Source organism: Notothenia rossii, assembly GCF_949606895.1.
Source record: "Notothenia rossii genome assembly, chromosome: 9".
NCBI lineage: Eukaryota > Metazoa > Chordata > Actinopteri > Perciformes > Nototheniidae > Notothenia > Notothenia rossii.
Genome location: NC_136907.1, coordinates 13,153,639 through 13,172,213, shown reverse-complemented (window position 1 = coordinate 13,172,213; position 18,575 = coordinate 13,153,639). Strand labels below are relative to the sequence as shown.

General features: G+C 37.5%; 2 protein-coding genes across 2 annotated transcripts; both read right to left on the bottom strand.

Annotated features, from left to right (window-relative positions):
- Nucleotides 1-145: 145 nt before the first annotated feature.
- ca4c (carbonic anhydrase IV c) lies at nucleotides 146-7,085 on the bottom strand. The gene is made up of 8 exons (XM_079648756.1): nucleotides 6,646-7,085; nucleotides 4,115-4,162; nucleotides 3,174-3,338; nucleotides 2,921-3,066; nucleotides 2,440-2,532; nucleotides 2,272-2,338; nucleotides 1,981-2,144; nucleotides 146-1,344 (listed from the first exon to the last, which is right to left on the bottom strand). The coding sequence occupies exons 1-8, from the start codon at nucleotides 6,698-6,700 to the stop codon at nucleotides 1,156-1,158; spliced, it is 927 nt and encodes a 308-aa protein (XP_079504882.1). The 5' UTR covers nucleotides 6,701-7,085; the 3' UTR covers nucleotides 146-1,155.
- Nucleotides 7,086-7,375: 290 nt separating this feature from the next.
- aldh3a2b (aldehyde dehydrogenase 3 family, member A2b) lies at nucleotides 7,376-17,547 on the bottom strand. Its single transcript, XM_079649762.1, has 11 exons — nucleotides 17,419-17,547; nucleotides 16,171-16,333; nucleotides 14,561-14,792; nucleotides 12,307-12,392; nucleotides 11,594-11,802; nucleotides 11,348-11,465; nucleotides 10,686-10,827; nucleotides 10,428-10,594; nucleotides 10,225-10,324; nucleotides 8,825-9,063; nucleotides 7,376-8,260 (listed from the first exon to the last, which is right to left on the bottom strand). Exons 2-11 carry the CDS (start codon nucleotides 16,330-16,332, stop codon nucleotides 8,246-8,248), a joined length of 1,470 nt encoding a protein of 489 aa, XP_079505888.1. The 5' UTR covers nucleotide 16,333; nucleotides 17,419-17,547; the 3' UTR covers nucleotides 7,376-8,245.
- Between the last annotated feature and the right edge of the window lie 1,028 nt (nucleotides 17,548-18,575).

Genomic DNA, 18,575 nt, shown 5'->3' with positions numbered 1-18,575 from the left:
TTACAGCTGTGTCATTAAAGCTGATTGATTTCCACCACACATCATTAAGGTAATTTATCTTTCTTTTCAAACCCACACAGACTCAAGGTGGTGAGGTTTATTGGCATAACAATACATTTGTTGATTCATGAAAGTCAAGAAATTGTTCAAACATGAACTATCTCCACAAAGTAACAGCTATGTCAGTAAAATAGGTTTTCTAGTTAGTTTATTGGTTACGTTTAGAGCATCAGTGTCAATTATAAGTCCCAAAACTTGACTCTTAATAAACACCACACAATAAAAGAGAAGGTGAAACAACGCAAATGTTTTTTCTTAAGGCAAACTAAACACTTTTAAGTATTTATACAAAAAACTTCTATAGAAATGATTGAAGACACAAAATCAATCAGTTCAGATTTTATTGACATTCTATCAATAATTTGTATTATCTTTAAACAATGAAATCATATCATTTCTAACATACAATTATTTAGGTCTATTTTGTGATTGTACAAGGGTTTAAATACATTCACTGTTTTGTTTTTTTTACAAATAATTTGTTTTCTCTACAAATTAACAAGTGTACAGAATATTAAGGAAATGCCTTGACCGTCTAATTTTCCAGGCTGAGTGTTCTGATTGTCAGGGAAGAGAACAATATGCAGGCTAAGTTACATAACATAGCAGTTAATGAAAAAGGAAAGACCCTCAGATTGTTATTGATAGAAAGACAAACATAACCTATTGTTAACCATTAATTATACACATTTTTGCATCACTCTCCTTCTACTGTAAAACATATATTAGGGTAAAGCAGATTAGAGTAAATCTATAGCAACAGTTTGCATTTATAAAATATTGACTCCTAATGACAACAATAAGGAAAGTTGACATAAAGGCCTAGAGGTAAAGATCCTACTCAAACAGAAACTGCATATTATCCAGACTTTAAAGGAGGTCATGATGATATCAGGTCAACAGGCCTGTTCCTCCTAAATAGCTAGTACAGAGCTGACTTGTTCACTACTGGAAAAGGGTAAATACACATTCTACAATAGCACATCTCTCAATGTCACATTGACACTTACAAAAAAAGAATAACCATGAACATTATGAACAGTTCACTATCACACAGGTAAAAGTAGTTTTGGCCCTAAAATCAGATGTGCTGAGTCAGTGTATCAGACCGGTTCTCCCAAGCAGGACGGAGGAAACCCCGACCCACCAGTGCATCACACCCCCCAGAGCGGCGCCCGCCTTGGACCGATACACCACCCTGCCGTCCAGAGGCTGCGTAGGTCTGAAGATGTCCGTCATGGGCTGTCCCGTCCAGAATCGACACTGCTGAGTTATCGCATCCAGCTGCAGTGGGTAGGAAAATAAACCTTTTTTAGTCAAAGATAAAAATGACATGGATGTGTCTTAAAGTGAATCAAGGGTTACTTTTCAAGGCACAGATAAATTTATTCTGCACACGTTTAAATGACTTTTGATCTAATCAAGTCTTTTTTGGGATTCAATAATAGAGTATCTGTTCAAGCTTTCCCAAAAAACGATCTAACAAGGTTCATGGGTCCTTCAATTAAATGTTTAGTTTACTTGAATATTTGGAGCAACTCTTCTATTGTTATAAAGTAAATAAAATCCTACCAGCAATTCTTCATGCTGAACTTGTTTAGCTTAAGTTGTTTTCAGCGTAAATGCAATATAGGCTTTAGGCTTTTTACACTTTGAATACAAGACAAGATAAAGGGTTTTTGTCTCTATTAGTAACATCCAACACAAGGTGCATTTTGCAATATATTTTGGGATGTAAATCTATTTACGAAACATTTTGTTATGTAGGAATTATTTACAGTCTCACTAACAAGAGTCTTTAAATAATTGTTTTATTTTATGTCAAAATGTTTGAAGGTTCACATATTGAGGAAATACAACCAAGAACAATTATTGGTCATCAGTGTGTTGACTCTTAGCCTTTAATCTATAGTTTCTCACCTGGCGGCTGCTGATGGGCAGCGTCCTGTGGAACAGCGTCCAGGCTACGGCCTGCTCACATCCTGGAGTAGTCATGGAGCCCACATAGCGGTAGTAACTGAACAGGTCCTTATCTGACGGGATAATATCACTGAGCCTGAAGTTTGGGATCACTGTGCTGCTGGCTGAACACACAAATAAGTGTTTTTAAAGAGGGTTAGTTTGGTAAAACATTTAAAATAACAATTTATTTCAAAGGCTAAGTCCATTAATATGAAGAAAGTTCTTCACATTTGAGAAGTTCACTCATACCATTGTTTTTTACTCGGCCAAGAGAAGCTATTACTGAGTCCAGATGAGGATTATCATCTGGTGATTCCTGTGAGGAAGACGCCAACATTATGACACAAGCCAAAATTGTGCTTTTATATTTATATTAAGAGTGCAGAGTAACGCAGACTAATGAATGTATTCTATTACCTCAAACAGGAAGGCAAGCAGGGCTATACCTGCCATGTCATGTTCGGCCTCTGCCAGAGAGCCGTACGGTTCCTTGATGTGGACGATGTGCAGCTGAAACCCAAAACACAGCTCAATGAGTTACAGTAGTGGAGAGCATTTTATACTGTGCACTGTGTTAAACACACATTTGTTAAAATATCAGTATATTTTTGTGGGGAAAGGTATTAATAAAGGGTAGTTGCATTTTTCTCTACTCATTGACTGATACTGTAAATATGCACAGCTCATGTAAATCCTAAACAACTTGACAATGCTTTTCAGGTTCTTCTAAGTCTATTATTTCTACCAACATTGAAGACTGAATTAATGGTTGCATTTCCGGCATGTTTGTAAAACATTGACCCTCAATGGTCAGTGAGGAATGAAGCTGTTGGACCTATTAAACCCCTGTCACTTTAATATTTAAATAGCTTAACATTTCAGCTCCTGTGTGACGTACCTCCATGGGGAACTGCTCTCCATCAATGGTGTGCTCTGATCCGGGTCTCCCATTGCCTCCCCAGTGGAAGTGAAACTGGGCGGCTCGGTAGTGACCGGGCAGAGCTCCTCCAGTCAGACGGACCGACTGCGGCAGAGCAAAGTGAGCTACAGCCAAGAGAATACATTTGTTAAAATTAAATTGTGAGAGTTGTTAACAACTGGTAAATAATAGTCTGGAGGGAAAGACACCAAGAAAGCAGGCTCCTAATCACCAGAGTGTCCTTTGTTTTCCACTGTGACGTTGATAGTGTTGGTGTGACCGATGAAGTTGAAGGGCGGCAGGGCGCTGTTGACGTGCACTTTAGTTGAGACGATGTTGATTGGGGATTGGCGAAGTCCTCCACAGCTGGGAAACTGAGCTGCCCATCGAATAGGATCTGAAAACATGAACAACATCACGTTTAGGCTTCAGTGTCTGATATTTCCCCCCAAAATGCTGAGAGAACAGGTCACTCTGGGCTGAACACATGTTCTTCTTTCATAAAGTACTTTAAAAAACACATAATACACAATATAATTCCCCCTCCAGGTTTTATTTGATTTCTAGTACTGTTAACCCCACTGAGAATGAACACAAAGTCTGCTTAGGTAACCAAATGTTCAATTATTTTTAGAATGAGCTAAAAGCAGGAGTGAAGGTTTCGTCTGGTTCATCTCTGCTTTGGATTTGTGTTTGTCACAAGGCCAGAGGTGTGTGTTCTAAAGAATTGTGTCTTGTATATTGGGCAACTTCATGGAACTGTATGCAAAAAGAATGTAATCACATCATTTAAATGATGGGGCAAATGTTTGAGCTAACAGTTGCCTATACACATCCAGAAGACTAAATACAACCTCAACTTCATTTGCAGTCTGTTCTCCTCATTTGCTTTTCTTTTAAAACAGCTGCTTTCTGTGGTCGAAAATACAACTATGAATATAAGCCAAAACTGCATAAACTGCAGAGTGAATATTCTGTTGATTCATCACTACGAGCGACCCCTTTCACATCCAAGTGATTCATTGTTATTGAGTACTAAAACTATTAAAACTTTCTAATTCATACAAAAATAGGCTTGGATCAATTTTTAACAAGAATGTTACGGATATGTTTTTTTTTTTAACCATTTGGGGGTTTTCTCTTGAAACATGTGATAGTCTTTTCATTTCTTACCTCGGCATGTGTCGTCACAGGAGTACTGGCTCTGGTAACACCACTGAGCTGCAGAGAAAGCACAGCATTGAGTTCAGACACAGACTAACTGTATAGTAAAGGCTAGTCACTTCTCTCCTGTGCCAAACAATATGGCTTTCTCTGGTTAATACACAAGGCATTATTCTTCTCATTTCCACGGCCCATTAGCCACATTGTTTTTGTTCTCAGTCAGCGATCTCACCGGCTGATCTGCTAATGTGTTTGTGCTCTGTGAGCTTTGAGAAGTCAGATCAGGTAAACACATTCTCAGACACACACACACACACACACACACACACACACACACACACACACACACACACACACACACACAGATCTGTTTTAATTCTCACATTACTAATCATGTCCTACAGAGGCTTTTTTGTATGCTCATCAGTTCTCTGATAGCAGTTATAATGACAAAACAAAACATATGACCAGCACTGAAATGTATGATGTAAATCCGTCACAGGTCACACTCAGTCAACAGCTGACGGTCAATGCGCTTTAACCAGAGGTTACATAAACACTAAAAATAATAACTAGGACTAAAGCATATTGTGTTGAAAAGATTGAATGATTTACTGTTGCGACAATGCGCTAAACACAAACAAAAAAGCAACCCATTTTGTGTTGAATAGTTTGAATTATATGAAAGTTTATATTTCTCTTACATTTTTTTGTTGCACTGTTAAAAACAGATGACCAGTTTTAGAATATGCTGTACAAACATCAATGTTGTTTTCTCATTTGCCAATAAACAAATAGGTTTCTAAAAACTAGAAATGCTTTATGTGACAAATCTAATCTCGGTATTAACTAATCAAATGACATAACCTCTGAGTGAGATTCTCATTTACAACAGTGTGCACATAGAAAGGCCAGCTGCAACTACATGCCTAAAGTGAAAAACATAAAAGAAGAACTACATTTAATTTGACGTTTTCATTGCTGAAGTTGGCATAAGGAAAACTGGATATATATTGTTGATAAATTATAACTAAATGACTGCCTTGTAATGTGTCTTTATTCCCCGCTGTAAGAAATAAGCTGATTTACTAATGGAAATTAAAACAGATACTGCAGGCCTGCATGCCAAGGCATTTACGCTTCAAAAATCACAAGTGGTGTTCATTTGTGAAGCATTAAACATGTCCATCCACCAGGTGCAGTCTCAGTGTTGTGCTGTGGTTGTGTATTGTGTTGCTGATGTGAATGTAACTCCAGTGTTTGACTCTGCGGTGGGAATGAAAGGCGCTATAGAGAACCATTTAGCTAATATAGGAACACAGATTAACCCCGCTGCTTCCCACAATGCAATTCTGTGAAAGGGGACAACAGTTCTCACCAACTGAGAACAATGCACAGGTGGAGGCTGGCTTTGCTCCGCCTGGCTCGAAATACACCAGTGCCAAATGGAGAAAAGTCAAACCCTTTTATATCACCAGCTTCATTTCTTTCCTTTTCTTTTCCTCATACATCATATTTTTCAGAGGTCTTTGTTTTACAAGTCACAAGTAACTAAGTCTTTGCACTTTAGTTTCAAGTCCTTATAGTTGACTTATTTTACGTCCAAAACAAGACCTAATAAGGTATTTTAAACTGAATGTTTAAAACCGATATACTATTTATAAATACCGATATACTATTTATAAATACATATATATATATACTAGAAAATACTCAGTTATGTTAAGGTCTAAGTCAAAGTGCAAATTGTTTTTTAATTTTCTCAAATAATCTAAATTGTGTTTTCAGTCTGTATTAGGACCAAGTCATGTGACCCGAGTCCTCACTTAATATATTCTCTAATAAAACTGCATTCTAGATAAACACATACAATAAATAAATCGTTTCTTACTATTTTCAAGCCTTTTAAGTAACACAATCTAGGTTTTAAAAGAATAAATAACACAGTCATCATCTTACAAATGAAAAGTTGAACTCCTAAGAAATAGAAACTTTTGGTGGTTAATGTTGGCTCATTTAACTTACTGCTATCTAAAAAATACATTGTCTCACTTTTAAAACAAATCCATGCTATCTTAAAACATCTTAAAAGTGTATTCTTTTCTTCGCTTATGCTGTTGTCAATTGAATGTTTTTGACTACTTGGACAAAACAAGACATTCTGATCTTTATAGATGGAGGGTTATTTGATGAATTGAGAAACAAATCAAGTATATTGTTCATGACAATAATCTCTCATCACTTGTTGAATATGTCTCTCATTTGTGGCCAGTTCAAGGAAAACATATGTATTTTTCCTTTTTGTATTTTAACTGTCATAAAGACATACAATGAACCACTGGTTGACATGGAACAAACTAATATTTGAAGGAAATCAGTTAAAAATATGAATTTCTTCGCATCACAGATATTTTTTTTCGTGCTTTTTAGAATTATCTTACCTGTGGTTGAAAATCACTGCTTTGATTACGTAAGTTACTTTGCTGATTTTCATGTCAGAGCATTCTAAGTGTATGTATGTGTGTGTGTTTGCATCCTACCTGTGCACTGAGAGAAGAGAGAAAGCAGAGTCGGGAGGTAGACAGAAAAATCCATGATCAGCACAGAGACCTGAGAAGATCTTAACAGACTAATTTCAACTGCTTTCACATACCGACAATGAGCTGCACTTGAGGGAGGGAGGGAGATTTAATGAAAAAAGGTGTGTATGTGTGTGTGTGGAAAGAGAGGGGAAAAATGTCTCTGAGAAAGTTGTCAGGTGTGAGAACGAGTAAAGAGAGGCCCCTCTGTGGCCAAAGCAGACACGTTATTTCCAGATAGCTTCTTGCTTGTTAAACTGCAATTTAAGATTAGACCTTCCGAACATTTTGTCTACAAGAAATATGTATAAAAAGTTATATAAAGTATTTTCTGGTTCCAGAGAGGTACCATTAAGTCTCTTGAGTTGTCACTTAATGCAAATCTGGTTCAAAGAAAAATGTGATTGTGTGGCGCAGAGAGACTAACTGATTACTCTGACCTGCTCCTCATCTTTGCTTTGGATTGGTTGGGAGGGACATTTAATATCTCGGTGTAGTGCATGCTTAAACAAAGTCAACGTTAGTTTATTCAGCAACACCTGGTTTCCTACAAATCAACCCTTACTTTCCTGACGTGATAAAGTCCTTTTCTTCTGATTATTAGGCTAATATTGTGCATGCTAGCTCAACTGGCTTTAAATACAATATTATAATGATACATTATGAAAATATAAAGTCATGTCACAAACGGTAACATTTAGAAATATATTTATTTCATTATTCATCCAATATAAAGATACATGCAATTATTCAATAAAGTATTTAAAAAAATCCTTTAAAACTTTACTTATGTGCTAAAACAAAACGGAAACATTCTGAACATTTAGTTGTTTAAAATTTAACAAACAATTTACACATTTAAATTTGTTACAGGCAAATGGTGTTTTTAGAAAAAAGACAAAGGCATCCTTCATATAATTGTGTTAGATTATTTCAGGTGTTAGTCAACCACAGGAAGTCTGGACAAATGTTCTGCATGTCTGCTGTCACTGTGAGGAAAACAAACCTTCACTGGACAGAAGTACCTTCAGGCTGAATGCTTAGTTGATGGATCATCTATCATTGAAATGGAGTGGACACAACATGAACTGTAGGTAACTCCTACACGTTAAAAACGGCTTCATTATTCAGCAATATCGACTTACTTAATTATCTTGGCCCTTGAGTAAAACCTTCTTTGTTCTGATTCTGCCTGTGTATAACTGTAATTGTTCACATTTGAAAACATTCATTAGCCAAATCACAGCATTTCTATTTTACCTTTAAAAGCATTCATTAGTTGAATCACAGCATTATATTGTACATTCAAAAGTTAATGTGATTTTTACTAAAGTACTTAAGTGTGCATTCATGGGAATAAATAATTACCTTCATTAAAATAAGATGCTTGCTGCAGTGAGCTACGTGACACTGGATAACACAACACCCTGAACCTGAGACAGCAGTCCTGTGAGACGCTGATCTGATTGGTTCAGAGTCTCCTTGATGAAATGGTTTGAAATGCACGTTGCTCTTCTCTTTAAAAAGGCACACTTGTTGTCTGGAAAGGAATGGGAGGTCTTCAAAGGAGATAATGCTGTAGGAAAAGGAAGAACATTCTTTATAATTCATGTGTTAACACTGCTTGCAAATCAAGTTGAGATGTTTTCCAACTATACAGGGCATTTCAAGTTTAGTTAACACATCCAAACACTTGTGAAAAATGTACAGAAGTTGTGTAATTGTATAAAAAGGTAATAACTGCATTCCACCTTAAAATATATTTTCATGCATATATCCATACAATACGGGAACAAAATAATCCTGCATGAATTGACACAGTTTTTTGTTTTGTTTATTTAAAAACACAACTATATCCTACATTATGTAATCAGTGTTTGGAGGGCTGTAAAGTCCATGTTTTATTGATTTATAAATTAAACTTCAAGGTCTTGGCATAAGCGACAGAAACAGAATACATGATAAACATAATTTCCCAGTTCTTTTTAACTTTTTAACACTTACAGTTAATGCTTGAATATGGTTATCAATCAATGTGGTCACTGTTTCTTCCTCCAATTTTGCTTAGGCATGACACACAATTAAAACATATTTTTGTCTGTGCAGTACTTCATTGTTTCTCTCTTCCTGTGTGACTCACCTGCAGCACGACAGCAGCCAACACAGCCATCACGGCCAGGAGCGCCATCCGTCCAACCCAGCCCAGGTCCACGCTGTTCAGGATGAAGAAGCGGGCCCAGCCCAGTTTCTTGGGTGTGTGAGGGGGGTAGCGCATGCTGTTCACACCCTCCATGTTCAGCTTTTTGATGAGACAGCTGCGCAGGTGGCTCAGTTGGTCGAAGCTGTACTTCCCGTGGTAGCAGCCCATACCGCTGTTTCCTGAAAACATGAAAACAGAGGGAGAATGTTATTATTTATAAGCTGCAAAAATATGACTGCTTCAAGAGCCACATAATATAATAAATCCTAAGAACAGAGAAGTTAATAAAGACACGAGGAAAAGAGTTTGCTCCAAACATCGAGCAGCTTCCCTTCAAAATAGAAGTACACCTTAAACATAAATATAGTTTTTACCTTGGAAGATTGTTAGACATATTATATAAAGTGGTTATGGCACACTGGAGAAATAACTTTGTTTCAACATTGATTAAGTGGTCTTTTGTGCTTGTCAAAAGTAAGTAAAAAATAAGAATCAAGTCATATTTGTGGGAAGCAGAAAATAGTAATTGTATCATCTACAATCGTAGAATGGGTAATGACCGGTAACTACATATTTCTATTTGGGTTTCCTCACTAACTCACTAAAATGCATGACGATTAGAAAAGGTACAACATAATCAATAGGCCTTTGGTATGATCATTTCCAAACTAGTGAAAACTAGAGCGATGGTAGATTGTTTAACTTGCAGTGATCTAATTTCTCCTCTTTTAGATAAAAACAAAGGAGCATTTGTGTTCTCTTTAGGTCTCTACCACATGTTTCTTCTGTTCAACAAACTACAATGAATAACGATGATAAACACCGAACTGAACTCATCTTGTAATACTTCTGCATCAAAATGTGCAGACTAACTCAATGGCGCCACCTGGTGACAGAAGCCAAACAGCACACTCACAAACATCAATCCGCATGAGGATACACTCATGAAAAGGACGCCATCACAAATTCACCTCTATATATAATATCGAAAATGGATTCCCTTATAAATTATATCAAACAGTGAGACAAAAAAAACACAGCAACCTTCAAAGTATCAATTAATCCCTCGTAAACAGACTTTGCCACCATCAAATACACACTCAGCTATAATACATTATCGTGAAGAAATGCAAGAAAGCATGAAACAACATAGTTGACTCAATGTACATCTAGACGCCTGCTTATTGTTCAAAAGGAATATTTGTCCAAATAAGGTTCCCTCTCTTTAAGCAATAAGCATATTTACAAAATGTGCAATTATTTGCATCGCTGCAGAAGCTGGGTTTAAAAAAAAAAAATGCTTGTTTTGGTACCATTTCTGCATTCCTATGTGTACTCACCGACTCCTCCAAAAGGCAGAGAGCCTACAGAGAAGTGTACGAGACAGTCGTTGGCCAGAAATCCTCCGCTGGACGTCTCGTCTGTCATTCTGTTTATCACCTTTAGAAAAAAGACGTTACACGTGTGAGTCTGAATCTACCCGTAGGTTCTGTGAAGTACTCTGCTGGGCATCTGCGTGTGTGCTATGATTAATGTTAGATACCTTGTTATCTGATGAGAAGCAGTAGAGGGCCAGCGGTTTCTCTCCCTTGTTGATGAACTTGATTGCTTCATCCAAGCCGCTGACCGACAGTATGGGAAGCAGAGGTCCGAAAATCTCCTCTTGCATCACCTTCTCCTCTGGCTTCACGTCCCGCAGAACTGTGGGGGCTAAACACAGCGCAGAAACAATATTCATCCAATGCCGGCTTGATTTGTGATTTCTTTTCATGTGAAGAGTGGTTGCAGTTAGAAGGATTACCTATGTAGCAGTCAGACTCTTCGTTGTCTCCTCCTGCAGCAACAGTGCTGCCTTCCAACATGTTCATGATCCTCTTGAAGTGGCGTTGGTTGATGATGCGTCCGTAGTCGGGACATGTCTTTGGGTTGTCTGTGTAGAACTCCTGCCAAAGGAAACAATATTATCACTACACAAATATCATTGTGTAATCAAGGCAAAGAAAGGAGGCTATCTACATCTGCCCCGCCTCCAAGAGGTTCTCTTTTAATATTCTATTATGGTGTTATCCATAACTACATGACTTTCTGATACTACAAGTTACAGTTCTTAGTCATTTTGTGGCCTTCACAAATTCACCTGTTTTTGAAATCAAAATCAAATCAAAGATTACTTATATAGCCCAATAACACTAAATAGCGCTAAAAGATCATTCAAATGACAAGAAAATAATAAAAGACAATATAGAATATAAAATAAAATTACAAGTCACTATAAATTCAATTAAAACAGCTTTCACCATATGCGTTTTTTTTTTTTTTTTTTAAAGGAAAGTCTTCATCACACTTTTAAAAGTTTGGACACTGTCTGCTTTCCTGATAAAAACAGGAAGCTGGTTCCAAAGAAAGGGAGCTACTAAAGATACAATTATAATGTTTTCGTATTGTGTTTAAGGTCTTATGTACCTTTATGGCCTTCTTGACCTCCTCGATGACCCGGTCCTGGATGCTGGGCTCACACAGGATGTAGTCTGGTGCGATGCAGGTCTGACCACAGTTAGTGTACTTTCCCCAGGCAACACGCCTATAGAGTAGGGGACGAGGTAAGAGGAGGGTCTCAGGAAGAAACAGCTACAGTATAAGACTGGATGAAAACAATGTTAAGTATAAAACGAATGACAAAAAATAACCATATTGAATCATCGTTCTGACCTGCAGGCTATGGTTAAGTCACAGTTCTTGTCAATGTAGCACGGGCTCTTTCCTCCCAGCTCCAGGGTGACAGGCGTCAGGTTTTTGGCAGCAGCCTCCATGATCAGTTTGCCTACCATGCTGTTTCCGGTGTAGAAGATGTGATCAAACCTCTGACGCAGCAGCTCCTGGGTCTCCGGCACTCCTCCAGTCACTACGGGGTAAAGCTCCTGACAAGCAGGACAAAAAACACACATTCAGACGTCACGAAGCAGCATGTTGTTTTCAAAGCAAAAAGATAAATGTCTTGTTGTGATACGTTGTGATACGTTTTTGTTTTTTTGTCTCAGCAGAAAAACACCTTGACTCCCTCTCTGTGTGTTAGCCTGTGTTGCTGTCTGTGTAGATATTTCTGCAGAAATAATACACTTGAAAAGACAAGCAAAACCTTTTACTTTACATGTTTTAAGCCTTTGCAAGTGTCCAAACAGTGTTTGTCTGATAACCTGTTTGCCGTCAGCAGTAAAAAGGCTAGTAATGTAGACAAGACGTACAAACCGAAATATGTATATTTTTTAATCATATTTATTCCCTATTTCTTTTTTAAATGTTCATGTTTGTTCAGTTTTCTGTTCTGTCTAAATATGTTTACATTTGAAGAATAACAGTGTTTGGTTTTGCTTTTATGAATGGGTGGATAACTGAAATGTGTATGTAATGTGCTCCATCCTTACTTTGTCGATGTAGAGTGGCAGCAGGTCCTCCATGACCTTTGCAGTGTGAACACACACCTCGGAGGGCTTGATCACAGCTGCATTACCTGGAGAGGTAACAAAAGCATACTATATCACAAAATAGGAGAACATAGTCTTTCATCTTAAAGTATAATTTATTATTTATTTCAGCAGAAATTCCCCATTGCTCCCCATAATCTTGTTTATTTTTGAACGTTTATGTAGTATCATTTCAACCTGCTGTACCTTGAGTTATTTTGGCCACTTGGAAGCAGCAGAACAAGTTGTGAACACAAATAATCAGCTGTGAGGTCAAAATGCAAACTCATGTTTACATAACCATCAGCAAAGAGGCAACAGAATAATTCGAGTCAATATTTGATTTCTTCTGGTGTGTACCAAATCCCAAGGAAAGAGCATATTTTTTCAAATGTTTAATCTAAATCATTGTGTCAGCTGCTGATGTTAACAACTGCCTTGGACCATGACATTTAGCCTGATTATCTGCATTATGCATTGGCCAATAAATCAGTAGAGAAGACTTGGAACTTGCTAGAAAGATATGATTGTAGAGTGGTATCCGATAATGCTGGAGCAAAGGATAAAGTCCATGCTGTGCAAACACGTCCTCTATGAGGAGCAGGCTGACAGCTCTCAGTTCATTTAAGTCCTGCAGCCAGCAATGTTTGTGTGTAAACACGCTTTGTTCAAATGAAACACAAATGAGCTGTCTACACACGGAAGCTCTTGTAACACGTATATGTAAAACTATCACTGGGGACACGTTACAAACAAAAGATCCAACAGCAAATACTGCAGTGTCATGCTAAGCAACCACTGACAAACTCTCCACACTGAGCTTTGCATTACAAAAAGGAGAGAGTCAAGACACTCAGGACGTTTAGCTTCTGAATTAGAAATACATTATTCATAGCCTCACTGATTATTTTAGAGCAGAGTGATTCAACCTTGTCCTTTGAGCCATCACTGATAGGAACTAGGCACAAAGTTGAGACATGTAGTAACCATTAACAACATGTTCTGCAGCAGTGTGTGTTAAATATGCCTTAGTGTAGAAACATTTTATTCTGATCCTACTGCTAATCCTTTAAATCTTTTGTGTCTGCGGAAGTAAGACGATTGAACCGGATTGAGGATCAATAATGTTAAGAAACGACTGGATTAACCATGAACTGAAATGGTAATGATCACAAGACAAAGAAACTCAACAAGACTGAAACAAATAAAAGAAGAAAACATGAGAGAACTGAAAAGCACACTGCCTCCAAAAATGAGTCTTGGTGGTTTCGGCATGTTTGTTAATTTGTTTAACAGACTGTTACATACACTTGGAAATGCCTCTACTAATTATGACCCCTTGTGCAATTTTATGGATTAATCTTGCTTCACTGTTTCAAAACACACACACACACACACACACACACACACACACACACACACACACACACACACACACACACACACACACACACACACACACACACACACACACACACACACACACACACACACACACACACACACACACACACACACACACACACACACACACACACACACTGCTCTTTCACCAACCACACCTATCCTCAGTGGTGTAAGTCTATTTACTGAAGAACTGTACTTGTGTAAATGTACTGTACAGTGTTGAGACACTTTAATTGAGTATTTCAATGTGTTGCTACTTTGTACTTCTACCCTACCTACTCAGAGGTAAATAGTGTAGTTTTACTAGACTACATTTATCAATATTTTACTTACTTTGCACATTTGGATTAATAATGTGAAACATAATCACAAGCTAACCTGCAGTCTACAAAGTCATTCAAACTAGCTTCACCTTTACCAGCTTTGATAATAATTGAATGCATCAATAATTATAATCAAAACATAAAATATACTATTCTGGAATAGACCAATCTGCATGATGAGTACTTTTACTTTTGGGACTTCAAGTATATTTTGATGCTTATACTATGGTACTTTTAGTTGAGTAACATTTTACACAAGATATTTTTTTACTTAAGTACAATATTTGATTACTGCACTTATCATCCCCTCAAACACACACACACACACACACACACACACACACACACACACACACACACACACACACACACACACACACACACACACACACACACACACACACACACACACACACACACACACACACACACACACACACACACACACACACACACACACACACACACACACACACACACAGTACCAGCGGCGATGGCTCCTATGAGCGGCTGGATGGTGACGGCCCAGGGATAGTTCCAGGCTCCGATGATGAGCACCACGCCCAGCGGCTCTGGTTTGATGTAGACGGTGTCCGAGATGGTCAGCAGGTTCTTCCCAACGGGACGAGGGGCCGCCCACTCCTTCAGATGCTTGATGGCCGTGTTGAGCTCCTCCTCCAGACCCAGAGTCTCGTAGAGCTGTGTTCCCATTTCGCTCTGGGGAGGAAGACAATAACGTTGAGGTTCCTCATAGCTAATGTTGTATTTTCTCATGTCTTTTTTTCACTCACTGTAGTCAATGTATAGCCTATTTGCAAATCAAAGTACGTTTTAAAATCATATCCAATTTAATAGCTTGCTTTGTGGAAATCTCAAAGAGATAGTTTGGCTCTCTTGAAGTGTAGGGTGTTTGAAGTTTTAAAGGGTTACTTCAGATTAAAGTCATGCAATAACTAAAACAGACTAATCTTAACATAGCGCACACTTAAACTGATATTGTTTTTTTAGGTGTCTAAAATTAGTTTTCATTTTCATTTTTCATTTCAAACCTTTATTTAGACAGATTGGTCCCTTGAGATCATTGATCTCATTTACAAGGGAGACCTGCATCATTTAGTTCCACATGAAACATAAAAACAACATACAAACAACAGAGGATATCATATTTACATATTCAACATTTACAAATACCCAGAGTGTCAGAAAGCATTTCATTTAGACATGCCTTAAATACATTCAGAGAAATAAAAATGCTCAATTTCAATTTTGCCTGTAGACTGTTCCAAGCAAGTGGAGCTGCGCACATAAAAGCTGTCTTACCTAAGACAGTCCTTACTCTTGGCACATCTAACAAGACTATATCCTGTGATCGCAGACAATAGCTGCTTGCAACTTTCTGCTTTATCAATGAACAGATATAATACGGGAGTTTGCCCAACATAGCTTTATAGATAAAAGTGTACCAGTGACTGAGCCTCCGTACAGTGAGTGATGGTAAACCTGCCTTGGTATACAATGTACAGTGATGAGTAAGTGCTTTACAGTTTGTGACAAATCTCAGAGCACTATGATACGCAGCATCTAGTTTGCTCAGGTAGTTGGCAGGTGCATTCATATACAGCAGATCACCATAGTCCTGCTGCCCTTACACCCAGCAGTATTTTCTTTTCCCGACTAGCCTAACTCTTAGGGAAACAAATATAAACTATCCTTTTAAGAAGTTTTATATTCGACCTTATGCTTCAATATTACTTGCATCTTTAACTTGTTTGAGAACTATTGTGTCTTAAATGTTAACATCAATCAATAGTTCACATGGTTCACATTATTTTTTTATTTGTTTAAACAATGTCAAACATTAAGCTTTGTGAACTGTGTAAAAACAGGGACAGCAATGGAAAGAAGTCCAGGATTGTGTCTTTCTCTCTTTCTCTTTTGAAGATTGAACCACGAAAACATGCTATTAAAACAGTGCATAGCAACAAAAGGACTAAGAGCTAATGGTATCATGGTGTTTTTTTCTTATACTCCGACTCTCAAGATGATTGGAGACCAGGTATGGATTATTTTGCAATGATAAATTGTCACTACTCACCTTATTGAGATCTTTCTTGACTGCAGCTGAAATCACACTCTGTTTCTCAGTGAGTAACCTCTGCAGGTTCTTCAGTTGGCGGATGCGGTGCTCTACAGATTTGGACCTTCCTGTTTCAAAGGCTTTTCTGGCACGAGCCACCGCCTGCTGCTCTCGGGACATCCTACAGAAAACATATTAAAAAAGGTTTAGTCTGCTCTTCTTACTGTACCCCTGAAAGGTATACAATGCCTAGTTATCTTTAGATGTATGTATTTCTTTGCAGTAGAAATCATGGTTAAGGACAAAACACACTTGCAATTATATCATATTATTGGCTTCAGGCTACATAATGCAGTTCTTTGTTTACTTGCAAAGAATTAAACTAGTGTAGTATACAAAACATACTAATATTGTTGTATTAAGGATCTGATCGAGCCAGATCAAGATGCCAGTGAAAAACTAACTGTGAGCTGAAATGTTAAATCGTTTAACAGGAAAATACGTGGAAACTAGTTTTGGCATTCAGTTCAACATCACAGTAAAGGAGTACTAATGTGTTGAATTTATACAGTATACGAAATGAAAATAAATGTATGCCTTTTTTTCTTAAGCTTTATTTCTTCACATTGTGATAATGCTCACTTTAATAATAATAATTTCTAAACGCTTCTTCCACTACTGAATAAGGATGTTGTTTAATGTTGGCAGTTAAACCACTGCATGTTGTATTTTAAAGGAACCAGATCACCAAAAAGCAATCCATAATCTCTCTTTGTACTAATGCAGTTTAAATGACCCTCCCACCATTTGGTATAGCCTACTACTGCTGCTGTCGATGCTGCTCTTTTTTGTTAATAGCAAATTGAGAATGTGTTATAATAGGATTGTAACAAGAAACCTGCGTAAGAAATTATAAACTAAATCACTGGGTCAAAGTTGAAGGGAAGTAATGAGAATCAACAGTAACACATAATCACTTTGAAACAATACAGCCTTAAAATCCGGTCCAGATAGCGGAGTCTTATAACCCTGTAACTGAACTTGAACTACTCTACAGTTGGTATGCCATATCTACGTTTATTTATTGGTTGGTTTTCTAATATTTTAAAGCTCGTTTGCTCTTTATAAATTAAAATGTGTTTAGACTGTTCGTTTCGCTAACTTCCCACAATCCCTCTGGTCGTTGACTGTAGCGGTTTGACATAGGCTACTTTAGTAAACAATAACAAGAAAACATGGCACATTTTGTTTTGTTTATATTCCTACCTGATTAATTTGAGTAGCGGTTAATGTCTTAAGATCCCTCTTCGTCTTGATGGTGGTGGAATGACAGTGGCTCAACAATGACAGAGGCAGAGCAACGATGTTCTCCTTCCCCGTTAGGTCACACCCCCTCAAGGGCAGGACCACACTGACGCTTCGGTTAGCTTTAGCCACTTAGCATCATGGCTCCATGGAAAGCTGTTGTCTGTAGGTGGACCCCCAACAGAGAGAGGTGGGAGAAGTACTCAGACCTCTTTTTATCTTGTATTTAAGTAGAATTAGAACTACCAAAGTGTAGGGATACAGTTGTATGAGGATTTCAAGTATTCAATATGTTACTAAAGTCAAAGTACAAAAGTATTGGCATCTAAATAAACTCAAAGTACCAAAAGTAGGCTAAAAGTACTCATTATGCAGATTGCCCCATTTCAGAAATATATGATATTACATTACATGTTACTTGTTAGACGCTTTTATCCAAAGCAGGGATCCCCACAGGAGTAATTTGGGGTGAAGTGTCTTGCCCAGGGACACAACGACATGCTGACTGCAGTGGGGTTTGAACCTGTGCTCCCCTGATCCCAACACCAACGCACAACCCACTGCGTTTTGATTATAATTATTGAAGCATTAATGTGTTTATCACAGCTCCAGATGTGACTAAAGTGTTACTTAAGTGATGGTTACATTTCATATCATTAATCCAAATCTGCAAAGTAACTAAAGGTAGCTATACAATAAATGTAGTGGAGTAAAAGTACAATACTTGAAATACTCAAGTAAAGCACAAGTACATCAAAATTGTGTATAATTATTCACATACATTTACTTAGTTACTTAACACAACTGGCAATACTATATCGTATAAATACTCAACCCTTTCATGCATACATTTTGAAAACCTCAGTAAGGATTTTTTTACCAAGTGTTTTTATTGCTCTTGGGGCATGAAAAACAAGATTTTAACTTTAGTTTCTTTTTATCTAGTTTTTTCAAATTTAGAAAAAACATTTTTTATATGTCCACTCAGGTGGACATTAGGCCTACGCGTTAAAGTTTGAACTGAAGACATTTACATTTGAAATCAATTATAAATAAAGATGTGCAAACTTAAAATGTCATTATAATAACATAACTCAATTGATTTACGGTCCAAAAAT